The 14840-nt window shown below is 50.0% G+C and overlaps 5 protein-coding genes across 5 annotated transcripts; 3 read left to right on the top strand and 2 right to left on the bottom strand.

Annotated features, from left to right (window-relative positions):
* Window positions 1-2061: 2061 nt before the first annotated feature.
* BDV27DRAFT_168245 (uncharacterized protein) lies at window positions 2062-5037 on the bottom strand. The gene is made up of 3 exons (XM_032074719.1): window positions 4646-5037; window positions 4494-4592; window positions 2062-4434 (listed from the first exon to the last, which is right to left on the bottom strand). Exons 1-3 carry the CDS (start codon window positions 4752-4754, stop codon window positions 2339-2341), a joined length of 2304 nt encoding a protein of 767 aa, XP_031922997.1. The 5' UTR covers window positions 4755-5037; the 3' UTR covers window positions 2062-2338.
* A 2752-nt stretch (window positions 5038-7789) lies between these two features.
* BDV27DRAFT_135366 (inositol-3-phosphate synthase INO1) lies at window positions 7790-9977 on the top strand. Its single transcript, XM_032068523.1, has 3 exons — window positions 7790-8000; window positions 8117-8952; window positions 9004-9977. The coding sequence occupies exons 2-3, from the start codon at window positions 8252-8254 to the stop codon at window positions 9899-9901; spliced, it is 1599 nt and encodes a 532-aa protein (XP_031922996.1). The 5' UTR covers window positions 7790-8000; window positions 8117-8251; the 3' UTR covers window positions 9902-9977.
* Window positions 9978-10057: 80 nt separating this feature from the next.
* On the bottom strand, window positions 10058-11110 carry BDV27DRAFT_162175 (putative 1-aminocyclopropane-1-carboxylate deaminase; the record flags this gene model as incomplete). The annotated part of the gene is made up of 1 exon (XM_032073348.1): window positions 10058-11110. The coding sequence occupies one exon, from the start codon at window positions 11108-11110 to the stop codon at window positions 10058-10060; it is 1053 nt and encodes a 350-aa protein (XP_031922995.1).
* A 969-nt stretch (window positions 11111-12079) lies between these two features.
* BDV27DRAFT_135363 (NAD-dependent epimerase/dehydratase family protein) lies at window positions 12080-13381 on the top strand. The gene has a single exon (XM_032068522.1). The coding sequence runs from the start codon at window positions 12183-12185 to the stop codon at window positions 13299-13301; it is 1119 nt and encodes a 372-aa protein (XP_031922994.1). The 5' UTR covers window positions 12080-12182; the 3' UTR covers window positions 13302-13381.
* A 256-nt stretch (window positions 13382-13637) lies between these two features.
* BDV27DRAFT_162173 (uncharacterized protein) lies at window positions 13638-14569 on the top strand (the record flags this gene model as incomplete). The annotated part of the gene is made up of 2 exons (XM_032073347.1): window positions 13638-13704; window positions 13761-14569. 2 exons carry the CDS (start codon window positions 13638-13640, stop codon window positions 14567-14569), a joined length of 876 nt encoding a protein of 291 aa, XP_031922993.1.
* Between the last annotated feature and the right edge of the window lie 271 nt (window positions 14570-14840).

Genomic DNA, 14840 nt, shown 5'->3' with positions numbered 1-14840 from the left:
AGAGACTGCCTGAACCAACTGTTTGGATGATAACTAGATATCTCAAAAGTTCTACAGCTATTGCAGTCTTGATATGCCACGGTTGGTTAAACTTATGAGCGCTTCTTAAAGTATATGTTAATCATATTAATATAAAACATGGGAGCTTACAGCAATCAAGCAAGAAATAAACGATTCTCTGCCATCTCTTTAATCCAAAAGCAGGACCGGAAGAAACCGAAATTGGGAAACCCGCATACTGTCCGCTAAAAATATTACATCGATATGAAGTTTCTACCACCTGACCCAGCTAGCCCTGGTTCATTCCTTCAATATCCTTCTTCATCAACTTGTCGTCATCTTCCGTTCCGAAGTCTGGTCATGCACTGGTCACAATTTACCATTCCACCTGCTGCCTTTCCCAGAATTCTGAATATCAAGGCTTTCCTTCCTTTCTGAACATCCAGAGCACAAGACTTGGCGTTGAGATGGCTCCTGAAACGAGTTCTATTCATATTGCTACTGAGAATCCCAGTCCTGTCGCTGCACCCGAACTGACAGAAATCGGCCGATATGAACTAATCGAAAGACTCAGTTCAGTTGTGCCGTATGTCGAAACTGCCACATGAGCCATGCTGTGGTTGGCAGATTTGGACCAAATCCGATACTTATGCAGCCTCGATGAAGACCCCATTTCGGGCGTACTAGCGTGCCCTAGCTATCGGCCTTTACTATTCTGTATGTATCATATTGTGTGGCTCTGTCCTTTGAATACAGATATACTGATCTATGCTAAGGGGCAAGCCGTGCTTCAGCCATGGAGGATACAGAGAGTAATGTTCCGCCTACTACAGTTCCACAAAGGAGAAAGCATTCTGAGACAATCAAGGATATGGTAACTTCAGTATGTATCTGCTGACGATTAAGGTGAATTTAGAAGTAGCTAGTTAACAACAGTTAGTGTCTTGAACGGGAACGATATTGCTGCATCACGAAGAGGGATGGGCCAGTCAACGTGGCCCATATATACCCGTACACCATGATGGGTAGACACTGGTATGAGCAACATCAGTTTTGGCTTAACCTGAGTTGCTTTTGGGCCCCAGGAAAAGTAGAGAGATGGAAGCAAGTTGTTTCAGGTCTCGAAGGGACTGAAGTCCTACAAAATGTGTTATGCCTTTCCTGTGACTGTCACGGCCTCTGGCGCAAGGCCCGCTTTGCTCTACAGCCTGTTGAGCTGTCAAAAGACAGGAAACTCTTGAAGGCGAGGTTTTTCTAGTTACCGGTTGTGAAGTATTCGAAGAGTATTGAGGACTTCAACAGGACATCGCATCTTTAGAATTTGGGGTTTTTTGTGTTCCACTATCGCAAGAGAAGGACAAGAGAATACATCATCCTCATCATATCTATCAAGGAATGTTACTAGTGGTTGACAAAAATGGTAACATGTCCAGTGACTATTTAGCCAACACCATCTCATCCCCCATGACTAAGGTCTGGGCACTATCTAGTTCACGTAGATTCTACCGAAATGAGCACTCGAAGTTCACTTGATGCAAGCTATGCTGGTTGTGGAAGAGCAGCCAAACATACGTAGTAGACTCCGGAAAGATACTAGATTAAGACAGCTAAAGTTTGGGGAAAATCCTGGATCGCATTGCCTGTTTGCTGTATTGTTTGGGTTGCAGTCATTGTTGACGGTGCGCTTTCTGTTGCTAAATATGTGCTAGCCTACACCATGATATTTTGATCTCCCTAAGATCAGTCAGACTACACTATGAAATAAGTAGATGCAATCCGGGACTTTTCGCCCACGAAGAGGCTCGGTGGCTAGTATCCTGTTAGTTGTGGATGGTCCCCTTCCTCTTACATAAACGCAACTATGAACGATGCTAACGCTGACGGTTATATCTACATTCATAATAATAAACGTACTTTTCCAAAGCAATTACGGCGTTCGGAAGCTATTCACCCGGTTACAAATTACATGTGTATCTGTATCTCGATAGGCTAGAGCCAATATATTGATCTCATCAACGGTTCTAGTCACATCACTTCGCCAGCCAGTGTCTTGTATATGGCCAGCATTATATCAAACATTATTTAGGAAGACATCCATGAACATCAGATACCCGACCCAGAAGGTGCAAAAACAGAGAAACAAACACCATAAAACACTATATCAACAAGAAACGAAGGGTATAAAGCAGCCTTAATATGGACAGAACAGAAAAACACGTTACTCCGGCACACATAGAAAGCAAATGAGGGGGGGGGGGGAAAGTAACTCTGCCACCCAGCGAGCCGAATATGGAAGTAATATCTAAGTGACACGCCTCATTGGAGTGGAATTTTAATATCATATCATCATTAATCTGGTGGTTCTCCGCTCTGGGAATCGCCGGCCGCCTTCTGGGGCCATTCCATACGGTCCGTCGAGTGCGCTTGGTGGTGGGAGACGGGCGGTTGGGGGTCCAGGTGGGCCAGGTGGGCCAGGACGTGGTGACCTCGGGCGCCCTGCATATCCGGGAGGTGGGGGACGGGGATAGCCGCGCGAGGGCTGACGCGCATGGGGGGGTAGCGGTCCGGGCGGATATAATCCCGGGCCTGGGCGCTGGAAGCGAGGGGGTGGTGGTAAAGCCGCGGCTCTGCGGGCATCACGCTCACAGTAGACTTGACCATTCCATTCAAAGTAGTCTCCTTTCAGCGCAACTTGGCAGGTGCGGCATGTGAGACAATCTGGATGGAACTTGAAGCGATCGGCCGGGCCGTGGCCCCGTCGTTCGATTGTCTCCAGATACTGTCCCTCGATCCCGGTGTGGCATGTATGGCATACCGAATTATTGCGCTGGTGGTAGTGCTGCGCGCAATATGGAAGGTCATCCATAACATAAAAGTCGGCGGTTTGGAAGGGAGTTTTGCAATCATAGCATACAAAGCATGCCCGGTGATACCGGCCCGTCAGACGGCCATCCGCGGACGAGACGGATTTCCCGATGATCATCTCGCCACAGCCGCGGCAAGGGCCCTTTGGGCGGGGGGCTGCACGGGCAGGCCGTTCAGTAGTAGGACTAGTTGTGGCAGGGCACTCCGGCTGGTCGTCCTTTGCCGGTTTCTGCATGGGCCTATCACGAAGAAGGGACACACTTCCTGTACTGATGGCAGGATCGGTCGGGGAGTCTGGACTGAAAAGATGTTGCGGCATCCGCGGCGGCTCGAGAATGTCCGAGCCTGTCATTGACATCGTCGTACTCTCGCCATTCTCTTTTTGTAGGTCCTCTACTAAGGTGCCTAGTTGGCCTTCATCGGACGGGTGGCGCTTTGACATGCTGATATCTGATCCGATGCTAGAGAAAGACGTGCCGCTTCGTGTATCACTCGGTGATGAAACCGAGGAAGCTGTCGGGCTCTCCACCACGCTGTCCGTAGTGTCTAAGCCCAACTCGCGGGCAAAGTTAGTGATTGAGATACCGGCTTCGCTGATGGCATCCGAATTCCTCTTCTGCGCTCCAGCGTGTCCCTCGCCGTCACCAAGTTCCTGGCTGGGGGTCTGGATATGAGGGAGGCCCGGACTCTTGTAAGCTTTGTATTCAAAGCCCCGCATGTCTGCAGGGGAGGCTGACCGCTCCTGCGAGAGGTCGAGAAGTTCCGACGGCGTACCATTGGAACTTGGGGTAGGACTTCTAAAGAACAACTCAGCGGACCCGCGGTTACTGCTCAGACGGTCCGAGCTGGTTTGAGATGAAGCACGGAGAGCACCTGGCCTATCTTCCTGGCAAGCTGCCTTGTCGCTAGTGCGCTCGGTAGACGGATTGAGATTACCACTGCCATGGCGCTTATGCTGATCCTGGTCGTGTTTGATTTCGCCGTGGGGTATACTTGCGTCCGAAAACGTGGTTGCAGTTGAATCCCGTAGCAGCTTGCCGGGGAACGTGGACGGTACTGGGGGAGCATCGTCCAGAAATTTATACTGATGGGCCAAGCTACCGTTTGATGGCCGCCCCATCGATACTGATGTCGATCGTCTGGAATCATAGCGGGAGCTTGCGACAGAAGTTCGGTAACTGCTTTTACTTTCAGTGGAGTAGCTATATTTGTGGAAGGTTGGTAGGGGCCCTGGAACGTCGTCCTTGGGCAACGGTGGCGGCGGTGCTACTGCTTGCTCGCCTAAAGGTAACCGAATGCTCTGGCCTGTCGTACCCGTAGCGCCGGCTGGAATCGGTAGGGCCTTGTATGGGTTGTCCAGAGGGACCATGTGCTTCGATGTCTTTTGCGACATGGACCGGGGAAGGGGAAATGTCGGAATCTCATCCTGATCTGGAGATCGTGGCTGAGAGGGGAGGGGAGATGTTTGGCTCCGTAGTAACTGGCGAGGCGGGGATTGCCGTCCATCTGGAAACGGGGTAATATCGCCCTTGCTGCTGATCACAGCTTCCAGGCGCATAAATGGTCGATCTATTTGGGGGGTTACCGATAGTTCTGAGGGATATACTTTGTGCCACTGATGAACATACTGGCTTTTAAAGGATCAATCGGTGGGGGGACGCCTGATCTCCCTATACTTTTTGATGGACTGTGATGTTTAGGTGGTGGCGGAGGTGGTGTTGAAGATACTATTGAAACGGTCAATGACATGAACTGCTGGATTCTGGAGAGAAAATCATACCAGACACGGGTGCGCAGACATGGTCCCCCATTACGGAGATCTCGACATTCATTCCACAATTGGAGCATTTGATGGTGGGCAATAGGCCCATATTCATGGTGGCAGCCATGTCAACCGCTGCGATGGTCTCCCGAGAACCGTTACGCGAGGATTAAATCATACAAAAGTGTCCAAGGAACCGTTGTATGTGTGGAGTATGTATGGATCGTGCGTCTATCCTTCTCATAACGAGTCGTCGATGCTATTGAACCCCAGGAATCAACATCACACACAACACACCAACTGCAGGACAGGGACTAAACTCGGTTAGAAAATCATAGGAAGTTCGTTCGTGCTGGCGGAGGGTGATTGATTTTATGAATAAGAGTGAGAGGATAATGAGCGAACTAACAAATAAACCAAACTCAGACAAGAATAGTAGTCCCCGTGAGTGGAGACGCTACTTTCTTTTTTTTCGTTCTTTTTCGGCGGCAGAAACTCCTCGTGTATCTAACGATCCAAGACGGTTTAGTCGCGTTTCCACTTTAGGAGGTGGGCTGGGGGCCACCACGAGTCACGGGATTGGTCAATGACAACCAGCCCAGGGCAACACGCGTTCTTTGTGACGGAGTATCAGTACGATATCACTTCGACTTAATATATTTAAATTCTATCTGTTGCTGACCGTCAACTCCGACTTAACCCAATATAAATCTTGACTGAAAATGAAATTTAATATAACGTTACATCCTCTATGTCGTTGTCTTCCTTTTCGCCCCCTTTTCCGAGCGGAGTTTTGACCATGGCCAGTCTGACGTGATGCTGCATGTCAACACGCTGACCATACGAACATATACTTTTGAAAGTTTGAAACCCCTGAACCAGCGCAGATCTTCCTCAGGGGCAACGGCCAGGACTCCATAACACTACTACCACACCCTCTTGTCATTTGATCGCCCCGTTTCCTTCCTGATCTTGGCCCCCATGGGAAGTGCACGCGCCCGTCCTAATCATTGTTATTGTTATTGTTGTTGTTGTTGGTGTTACGGAGTATTATTTTTATTTTTCTTATTATTATTACTTTTTCGATTACCATTTTTTTTGTTACCTTTTTCTTTTTATACCCTTCCCCGATGTCATCATTGATCCCATCCCCCTTGCTCGACGACTATTAATGGTGTCCAATTACATGTTGGCGATTCCAGAATCCAACTCGTAGGAATCCAGCGTAAAAGATAAGCTTACACGGACCCCATTGGCGGTGTGAAAGTCCGGAGGTTTTCCCTGTAAGGGGCCAGAGTGTGTCGACTCTCGAGGTACTCCCCATGGTGCACAAAACCCCATCTGGACCTGTCATAAGACACAATTCCTCTTCTGAGTCGATGGAAATTCTCCGGCGAACGGACTATGGCTTGTCAATTCGAACTCAGGCGAGATAGTCGCTTCTATCTTGGGCGAGACAAACACCTCCCGGTTGGTCCCCCAGGATCTCTTCATTCTCGTCTGTGTAGATCAACGATCCCTGCACCATGGCTCACTCGCCCATAGTGCAATGATAGACCAGTCAAACTTCGATAGTCGTTGCCCATTTTTTTGAGGTAGACCAAGCCACGCGACGACATCATCGAAACAGTTACCCTGAGATCAGTCCACCTGTACCATGGATCGTGGAGTGGGCTCTAGCTGTGGGAAACTCTTATCTAATGGTTGCAGCCAGCGGTCTCACTCTCAAACTTCGATGATTTACGCCCCGGTTCAGACCCCCAATATTTAGTCTTCGTTCCAGGCAATGGTGCGGAACGTTGGCTTGAAACGGGGGTCAGGCCCGAAATAGCATCGTGTTTTCTAGAATTAGTATTCGAACAATAGTCGCAACGCTAGTCAAAGAACCATGCAGTGGCGTGCCCGTCAGTCTTCAAAAAACAATTCCTCAAAGAGCAAACGTCGACAAACTTGGACATGTCATCCGAGATGTTTGGATTCGGTGGCCACTGGGAGAAAGTTCAGCTAGATTGACTAAGCACTACCGTCACAGTCTTCAACGTAGTCCCTTGCGTCATTGTATACTCTAATTTATGGGAACAAAGCATCGTCAATGAGAAAGAATCTGGTACCGAGCACTGTGCCCGAAAAGAAGGTGCGCGAAATGGCAGCCAATCTCTCTCAAGTCTGAGAAGCCCAGAGAATGTCGCTGGGGAAGGATCAGGTTATACCTTTACCCACTTCGCAGACCAACTCCGCAAACAGCAAATGTGCGGTCGCTGAATCAGGGGTAATATTGCAACCATGGGACGCTGTGCCGAGCTTTCCGCCGCTCACCGCAACGTCAGGGGCATGAGTTGTCCTAAAATGCAGCGATGGGCGCACTCCATGGATCCCAGAAGTCGAGTTCTTCGTGATGTCGGGTAAATAACATATTCTCCCCATTTTCTTGGTGATGAATTGTTCTGAACGAAGTGACTTGCCGGCCACTTTTTTTTTTTGGCGAGGCCGCCCGTAGCGGTCCCTGTGGAATGCCCCGACCCACAACAGAAAACGCGCAGACCATTCAGTGCCCTGAGTCTCTCCGCCGGAGGAAAATCACATGTTACAGAGTGGCAGGAGCATCAAAGGAAAAGAGCGTTGTCTCTTTCACCGATGTACCCTAGAAACCAACCCATTGAGACTGACCTTTCTTTCCAATGGTGCGTGTTGCCAATATTCTAGCCTTAGCTTTGACAGGTAGCTGTGGAGTAAACACGACGGACCTGCATCATCGAGCGATTAGCCGAGAGAAAAGAACGGTAGGCAACCATTCCGAGTGGAGAGGACATCATGAAATGTGGACACCGAATTGCGGACGACAGCACCACAACGTGAGGTCTCGATGCACTTACACTAGAACTATCCAATGTTGTGCATAACATGTCAAACCCCGTATGCTCCGCAACAACATGGACTTTTGATCGAGTCCGTAAGGGTAGAGACAAATCAACGGCTGGGATCAATGGCCTAGAGGGGTCATGGAGGGGTAGACAATTCATTCAACTCGTCCACTTGTTCGTCTCTTGACCGCTGGTTCTTTTTGGTCGCTTAGAAAGTTAAATCGGCAAAGAAGACTGGGCTAAGGACGTAGAGCTAATCCTTCTTGGACGTTGGGGAGGGAAAATGCCGGGTGCGGAGGAGGGACGCCCGTGACTCCGGACTCCGGACTCAACCTCTCCCACTCTCCCTTAAATACTCTCCCGCTCACGTTTCCCAGACTTTTCTTTCTCTCCGTTTACCTTCGTAACTCTCTTCGTTCCATTTCAAGCTCACTTTCTCAATTCTTTGAGATCACTGTCTTCAAGGCGTGCTCGCCAAAAACCGCCAAAATTTTCGGCACACTTCTTAACTCGTGAGTCTCCCCCTCCGCAATCATGCTTTCCCTCCTCGAGGCCCCCTCGTGGTAGAGAACAACAATGAGACATTCTCCTCGCATTTGATGTGTGCTCGAGCTAACGATTATGGCAGGCGTCACCACCCGTTCAACGGCCGGCGCTCATCCTCTCGTGGAGGGACATCGGCCTACGAATTACACACCCATTAAATAATTCACCAAACATCCCACTTTCGCCATCCTAGTCAATTGTCTGCTCTGTGAACGCAATGGCTCCCCACGCTAATTCGGATGTTGCTGCCAATGGCGCCGTGAACGGGTCGGCTCAATCCTCCCCTTTGTTTACTGTCAATTCCCCCAACGTCGAGTACACCGACAATGAGATCAAGAGCAAGTATGCCTACCACACTACCGATATCACTCGCACCGCCGACAACAAGCTGGTTGCCACTCCCAAGGCAACCACCTACCACTTTAAGGTCGACCGCAAAGTGGGCAAGGTTGGTATGATGATGGTCGGTTGGGGTGGTAACAACGGTTCCACTGTGACGGCCGGTATGATTGCCAACCGCCGTGGCCTCCAGTGGGAGACCCGTGAGGGCATGCGTGCTTCCAACTACTACGGCTCTGTTGTCATGAGCTCGACCGTCAAGCTGGGAACGGACCCCAAGACCGGTGAGGAAATTAACATTCCCTTCCATGACATGCTGCCAATGGTCCACCCCAATGATCTCGCCATTGGTGGATGGGACATCAGCAGCATGAACATCGCCGATGCCATGGACCGGGCCCAGGTCCTCGAGCCCTCTCTCAAGCAGTTGGTCCGCAAGGAAATGGCCGAGATGAAGCCGTTGCCTAGCATCTACTACCCGGACTTCATTGCTTCCAACCAGGAGGACCGTGCCGACAACATCCTCGAGGGCTCCAAGGCTTGCTGGGCTCACGTGGAGAAGATTCAGCAGGACATTCGGTGAGTACACAATAACTTGTGCCGAACTTTGACCCGTGCTAACAGCAACAGGGACTTCAAGGCTGAGCATGGTCTGGACAAGGTGATTGTCATGTGGACTGCCAACACCGAGCGGTACGCCGACATCGTGCCCGGTGTCAATGATACCGCCGACAACCTCCTCAACTCGATCAAGACTGGCCACGAGGAAGTTGCCCCGTCCACTGTCTTTGCCGTCGCCTGTATCTTGGAGAACACTCCTTTCATCAACGGTTCTCCCCAGAACACCTTCGTCCCGGGAGCTCTTGAGCTGGCCGAGAAGCACAAGGCCTTCATTGGCGGCGATGACTTCAAGTCGGGCCAGACCAAGATGAAGTCGGCTCTCGTGGACTTCCTCATCAATGCCGGTATCAAGCTTACTTCCATTGCCAGCTACAACCACCTGGGTAACAACGACGGCAAGAACCTGAGCTCTCAGAAGCAGTTCCGCTCCAAGGAGATCTCCAAGTCCAACGTGGTCGATGACATGGTTGCCGCCAACCACATCCTGTACGAGAAGGATGAGCACCCGGACCACACCGTGGTGATCAAGTACATGCCAGCCGTGGGTGACAACAAGCGTGCTCTGGATGAGTACTACGCTGAGATCTTCATGGGCGGTCACCAGACCATCAGCTTGTTCAACATCTGTGAGGACTCCTTGCTGGCTTCCCCTCTGATCATCGACTTGGTTGTGCTTGCCGAGATGATGACCCGTGTCAGCTGGAAGGCGGATGAGGCTGCCGACTACAAGGGCTTCCACAGTGTGCTCAGCGTCCTGAGCTACATGCTTAAGGCTCCTCTGACTCCCCCGGGCACCCCGGTCGTCAACGCTCTGAACAAGCAGCGCAACGCCTTGACCAACATCTTCCGTGCCTGCGTTGGCCTGCAGCCCGAATCGGATATGACTTTGGAGCACAAGCTGTTCTAGGTATCTGATGCCGCATTACCGCTACACATTCTCCAACTATAGTCACTCCTTGAATGCATACTGATTTACCATCGTACATATTCTTCCACCGTAGTCAACCTTGTAGATGCATGTATTCTGTTCCATAGTATCTCAAAATAAAAAGAAACTCCCTCCCTACTTCGTCTCCCCAATACGCGAATAAGCATTAAGTGCCAACTGCCCACCCAAATGCGCGTAGAGCACATTTCCCGTGATCTCCCCTTTCTTAATCAAGTCCACCATGCCCGCAAAACTCTTACCCTCATATACCGGATCCGTAATAAACGCCTCCATCCGGGCTGCGTACTCGATGGCCTCCCACGTCCCTTTATCGGGAATGCCATACGTGCCGGCATGATAGTCCTCATTCAGAATCACATCCTCCTCAGTAATATCCTCTTCCTTCAGTCCAATCTTCACAGCTGTATTCCTCGCAATCCGCAACACCTGCGCCTTGGTCTCCACCGGCTTCGCCGACCCATCAATGCCAATCACCCTCTTCTTCTTCTCCCCAGGATACAACTTCTCGATCAACTTAAACCCGGCCACCATCCCCGCCATCGTCGACCCCGTAACCGCACAAACCACCACATCATCAAACACCACCCCCATCTCCCTCTCCTGCTCCCTGACCTCAAACGCCCACCTCGCAAACCCCAACCCCCCCAGCGGATGATCGGACGCCCCCGCAGGAATATAATACGGCTTCTCCCCATTCACCTCACACTCCTCCCGCAGCTTCTTCAGCGTCTCCTTATGCTCAATCCCAAACCCCGCATCCTCCATCCTCACATCCGCCCCCATCAACCGACTCAACTGAATATTCCCCACCACATCATACCCCGGATCCTCCCAGTCCACCCAATGCTCCTGCACCAGCCGCGCCTTCAGTCCCAGTCGCGCCGCCACCGCCGCCACCTGCCGCGTGTGGTTGCTTTGCACGCCGCCGATAGATACCAACGTCGTGGCGTTTTGCGCCAGCGCGTCCGCGGCCAGGTACTCGAGTTTCCGGGTTTTGTTCCCTCCGTAGGCGAGGCCGGAGTTGAGGTCGTCGCGTTTAGCGTAGATGGTGGCTTTTTGGCCCAGGTCGGAGGTTATTCGGGGGAGGGGGTGGATGGGTGAGGGGCCGAGGGTTAGGGGGGTTCGGGGGATAGTGGCGAAGGGGGGTGGGAGAGGGATGTCGGACATTTTGTTTTTCTTTTTGTTTCGTTGGTAGGTGGTTAATGGAGAGGTGGGTAGTAAGGTATGTGTTACTGTAGAGTTGTATAGTGAAGCGTATAGATAGGGATGTAGGTTGATGTAGACAAGTGTACTGTAGGTATCGACTATTTATATATATATATATATATATATATATATGATAAGTGTAGTAGTACGTAGGGCATAATACAGGGATGTATAGTATGTACTACCCCTCCTTCTCCAATTCGGAGTATACCCTCTTGTCAGGATTATCCTCTAATCATGGTTATATTGCAGCTAAACTATAGTCTATCGTGGTAAGTCTGAGGGGAATCATCTTCGTCCCCGCAGATGAGATATCGGAGGTTGTCCGTTATCTTTTGCTCCGACAGATCTTCGGCTATGGGTAGATGTCGTGGGGGACGATAAGATAATTAATTGATTGATTGATTAGATACATTACGTACGTACGTACTTGGCTTTTTGCTTTAATTTTTTTTTTTTTCTTAATTTGGATAAGGTTATCTTGTTGGAGAAGGGCATGCGATACTAAGAACTTGGATGAAGTTGTTCTTCGGATACCTTGCCGATGTCGTGGCTGGGATATATATCCGGGCCTGGATTCCTTGTCGCAGGGTACGCATGGTCACTGACATTTAGAGATAAATAATGGGAGAAGTAAATATTTACTGTCCATCATTATTCAGTTATACGCAAGACTACATGCTTGGTATCGTTTGTCTCGATATATATACTCGAAATCTACATAACCCATTCTGTCGTTAACTACTAACTTCACTACGATAGGTTGAGAATATCCGACGAAGCCCCATGCATTATAATAGAATTTAAACACAGCACCATCACAATACTTGAACACCGAGGATCTACAATGGCCGAAGGAACCGAGGAAGACAGAACCATATATCCATCCAGAAAGCCAAGAGCGCTACCCGATACTAAAGAGATAGTCCAGAACACTGCCCCCTTGGACACGTATACCTCTCGTTTCGTGAAGAGAATTATATGATTCTCCAGCATTTATTTCCATATCAGTATTGGAAGGAAAATAGACACCATGACCAAAATCCTCCTCACCGGGGCCACCGGCTACATAGGCGGCACAGTCCTGGACGACCTCATCAAGAGCGAAGCAGCAAGCATCAAAGACTTAACCTTCGACCTCCTCGTGCGAAGTTATGACGCTGCCGAGAAACTCAGAAATGCATATGGAGATCGCGTCAAGCCAATTCTCTGGAAAGGCTTCACAGATCTCGCATTCGTGGCCGACACAGCCGCCAACTACGACATCATCATCAACGCCGGCACGGGCTTCATCCCAGAGGGCGCAAAAGCCTTCATCCACGGGCTCGCCCGGCGAATTAAACCGGGCGCACCAGTCCCATGGTTCATACACATCGCTGGGTGCACGAATCTTGCCGACCGTCCACTGACGGCAACCGCCTACCCAGACAGAGAATGGGACGACGCCAACGGCAACGCCATCTACGAGTTCCTCAAGAGCGAGGACGCCCGTGACCCCTACCCGCAGCGAACAACTGAAGTGGGCGTGCTCACCACCGCTGAAGAAACGGGCGTGCAGGCTGTGAGTCTCAACGCGCCGTGCATCTTCGGAACTGGTCGCGGGCTTTTCAACACCCAGGGTCTCGTCCAGTTAGTCGCGATGCGCTATATCCTCAAGCATGGATATGGGTATAAGTTGAACGATACGGCGAATTTCGACTGGGTGCATGTCGAAGATCTGGCTGATTTGTTTGTGCTCATCGTCCGTGCTATTCTCGAACGTGAGGACCGTGGTGTGGGGTATATTCCCTCCGGCAAGAATGGGATCATCTTTCCTGCTGTCGAACGGGTGCTTATAACCCAGATTATGCAGGAGTGTCTAGATATTGCTTTTAAAGCGGGTGTTCTGCCTCGTGATGATACGCCGCAGGAAAAGGAGATTCGGTTGATGGGCCTTCAGGAAATTGCGGATGAGCTCATGGCGGGTCTTTTGGATGTAGCTGAGCGGGGTATTGCTGGGCATAAGAAGATGAAGGGGACCGTGGCGAAGAGGTTGCTCGGTTGGAATCCGACTAGGTTGGAAGAAGCTTGGAAGCAGGAGTATATAGATGCGCTTGAGTTGCTGCAAAGTAGGAAGGGGCTGGATACGCTAGAAACCTGCGTAGGCAAGTAGGATGGTTAACTGCATTGGAGTTTTAGACTGTCCCGATTGAAAGATAGTATTTGCTATAGTAGGCTAGAATAGGTTCAGACCTATTGACCTAGGGGAAATACGAAGCAACTTCCTGCTGTAGTTACTAAGCAGGTCATCCTTGGATAAAACTATCGAAACTGACCAAGCTGAACTGACACAGCCGAACTGACAACGCCGAGAAGACAGAGGTGACAAAGGTTGACTATTAGGCAGACAATCATCTTGACTAAGAATATAAGAGAAGTGTATTGGCCTGGAAGCTGCAATCTCCATCACTTCTTGACATACCTAATAGAGTCAAATTTGCTCAACACAATGGCCAGTCTAGAAATTCCTGATGAAGTCTTAGTGAAGATTAAGGACAAAGCCATTTTGATTACAGGTTCGCTTATCTTTAAGTCATGCATATTATAGAAAAAATCTCATAAATTAAGACAGGCGGCTCCTCGGGCATCGGCAGAGGGACAGTTGAGTTATGTCTTCAACTAGGAGCAAAAGTCGTCATCGGAGACATCAACCCCCCTCCATCTGACTTGTCGAGCAATGAGAATCTGAAGTTTGTCACCACGGACACCAGCTCCTGGGACAGTCTGCGAAACCTGTTCAACGAAGCTGTGAAAGCATTTGGTCAAATAGACCACGTTTTCGCTAACGCCGGTATTGCTCCGAGGACGAATTTTCTGGAGGAATCACTTGATGAAAACGGCGAGCTCGCTCCCCCAGACATGAAGGTGCTCAACGTCAACCTGAATGGAGCGATATACACAGCCAGACTAGCAGTTCACTTTTTCAGGGAGTTTGCAGGACAGCACAACGGAGTGGCCACCGGAAGTATTGTCTTCACGGCTTCCGCATCGTCATTCCAGACCTTTGGCGCTCCTGATTATGCGACGGCCAAGCATGCTGTCCTGGGCCTTATGCGTAGCTTAGTCGCTCAACTACCCGGGAATGTTCGGGTGAACGCAATTGCACCATCGTGGACGTCAAGTGGTCTTGTTTCCTCCGAGTTCCTTGCGTCGTTGGGGGTGATTACGCAAGATCCGGATGTCGTGGCGAGAAGTGTGGCGCTTCTTTTTGCTGATTCGGAAAGGAATGGCCATCTGATTTACAGTTGGGAGGGTAAATATAAGGAGATTGACCAGGCAGAGGGAGGACTCCTCAGTGCTGTAAAAAGCATTCTTGGCAATCCTATTAGTGAGGATGAAGTCCTCCGGAGAATGGAGGGAAAAGCAAGCACCGGGAAGTAATTAAGCATGTCATAGTTGAAAAATCAGTGTGTAAAGGTTCCTCTAGCAATTAATGGATGCTTTTAAGCCGAACATTGTTTCAGGGCAGCCGACTCGGTCCAACTCATCTTAACTATCCTTATTCTGAAGATTCTATATTCCATCCCTTATACCGGAAGACCGGGTACTGCGGAGGTCTCCGCATAACCATAAAGACCCGGTTGACTCCCCTGTAATTATTTTTATAGTGGATAAGTTGATATGACTAGCCCTGCCTATAGATAGATCATCT

This window comes from Aspergillus caelatus, assembly GCF_009193585.1.
Source record: "Aspergillus caelatus strain CBS 763.97 unplaced genomic scaffold BDV27scaffold_238, whole genome shotgun sequence".
Lineage (NCBI taxonomy): Eukaryota > Fungi > Ascomycota > Eurotiomycetes > Eurotiales > Aspergillaceae > Aspergillus > Aspergillus caelatus.
This window is presented reverse-complemented; position numbering and strand designations above follow the sequence as displayed.

Excerpts from the sequence above, each read along its gene's own strand:
- BDV27DRAFT_135363 (XM_032068522.1), top strand. The coding sequence starts at position 12,183 with ATGACCAAAATCCTCCTCACCGGGGCCACCGGCTACATAGGCGGCACA.
- BDV27DRAFT_168245 (XM_032074719.1), bottom strand. The coding sequence starts at position 4,754 with ATGGCTGCCACCATGAATATGGGCCTATTGCCCACCATCAAATGCTCC. Across the intron at positions 4,593-4,645 it reads TGTCTGCGCACCCGTGTCTG|TATCTTCAACACCACCTCCG; the intron begins GTATGATTTTCT and ends CCGTTTCAATAG. Across the intron at positions 4,435-4,493 it reads GATTGATCCTTTAAAAGCCA|ATCGACCATTTATGCGCCTG; the intron begins GTATGTTCATCA and ends CCCCCCAAATAG.
- BDV27DRAFT_135366 (XM_032068523.1), top strand. The coding sequence starts at position 8,252 with ATGGCTCCCCACGCTAATTCGGATGTTGCTGCCAATGGCGCCGTGAAC. Across the intron at positions 8,953-9,003 it reads AAGATTCAGCAGGACATTCG|GGACTTCAAGGCTGAGCATG; the intron begins GTGAGTACACAA and ends TAACAGCAACAG.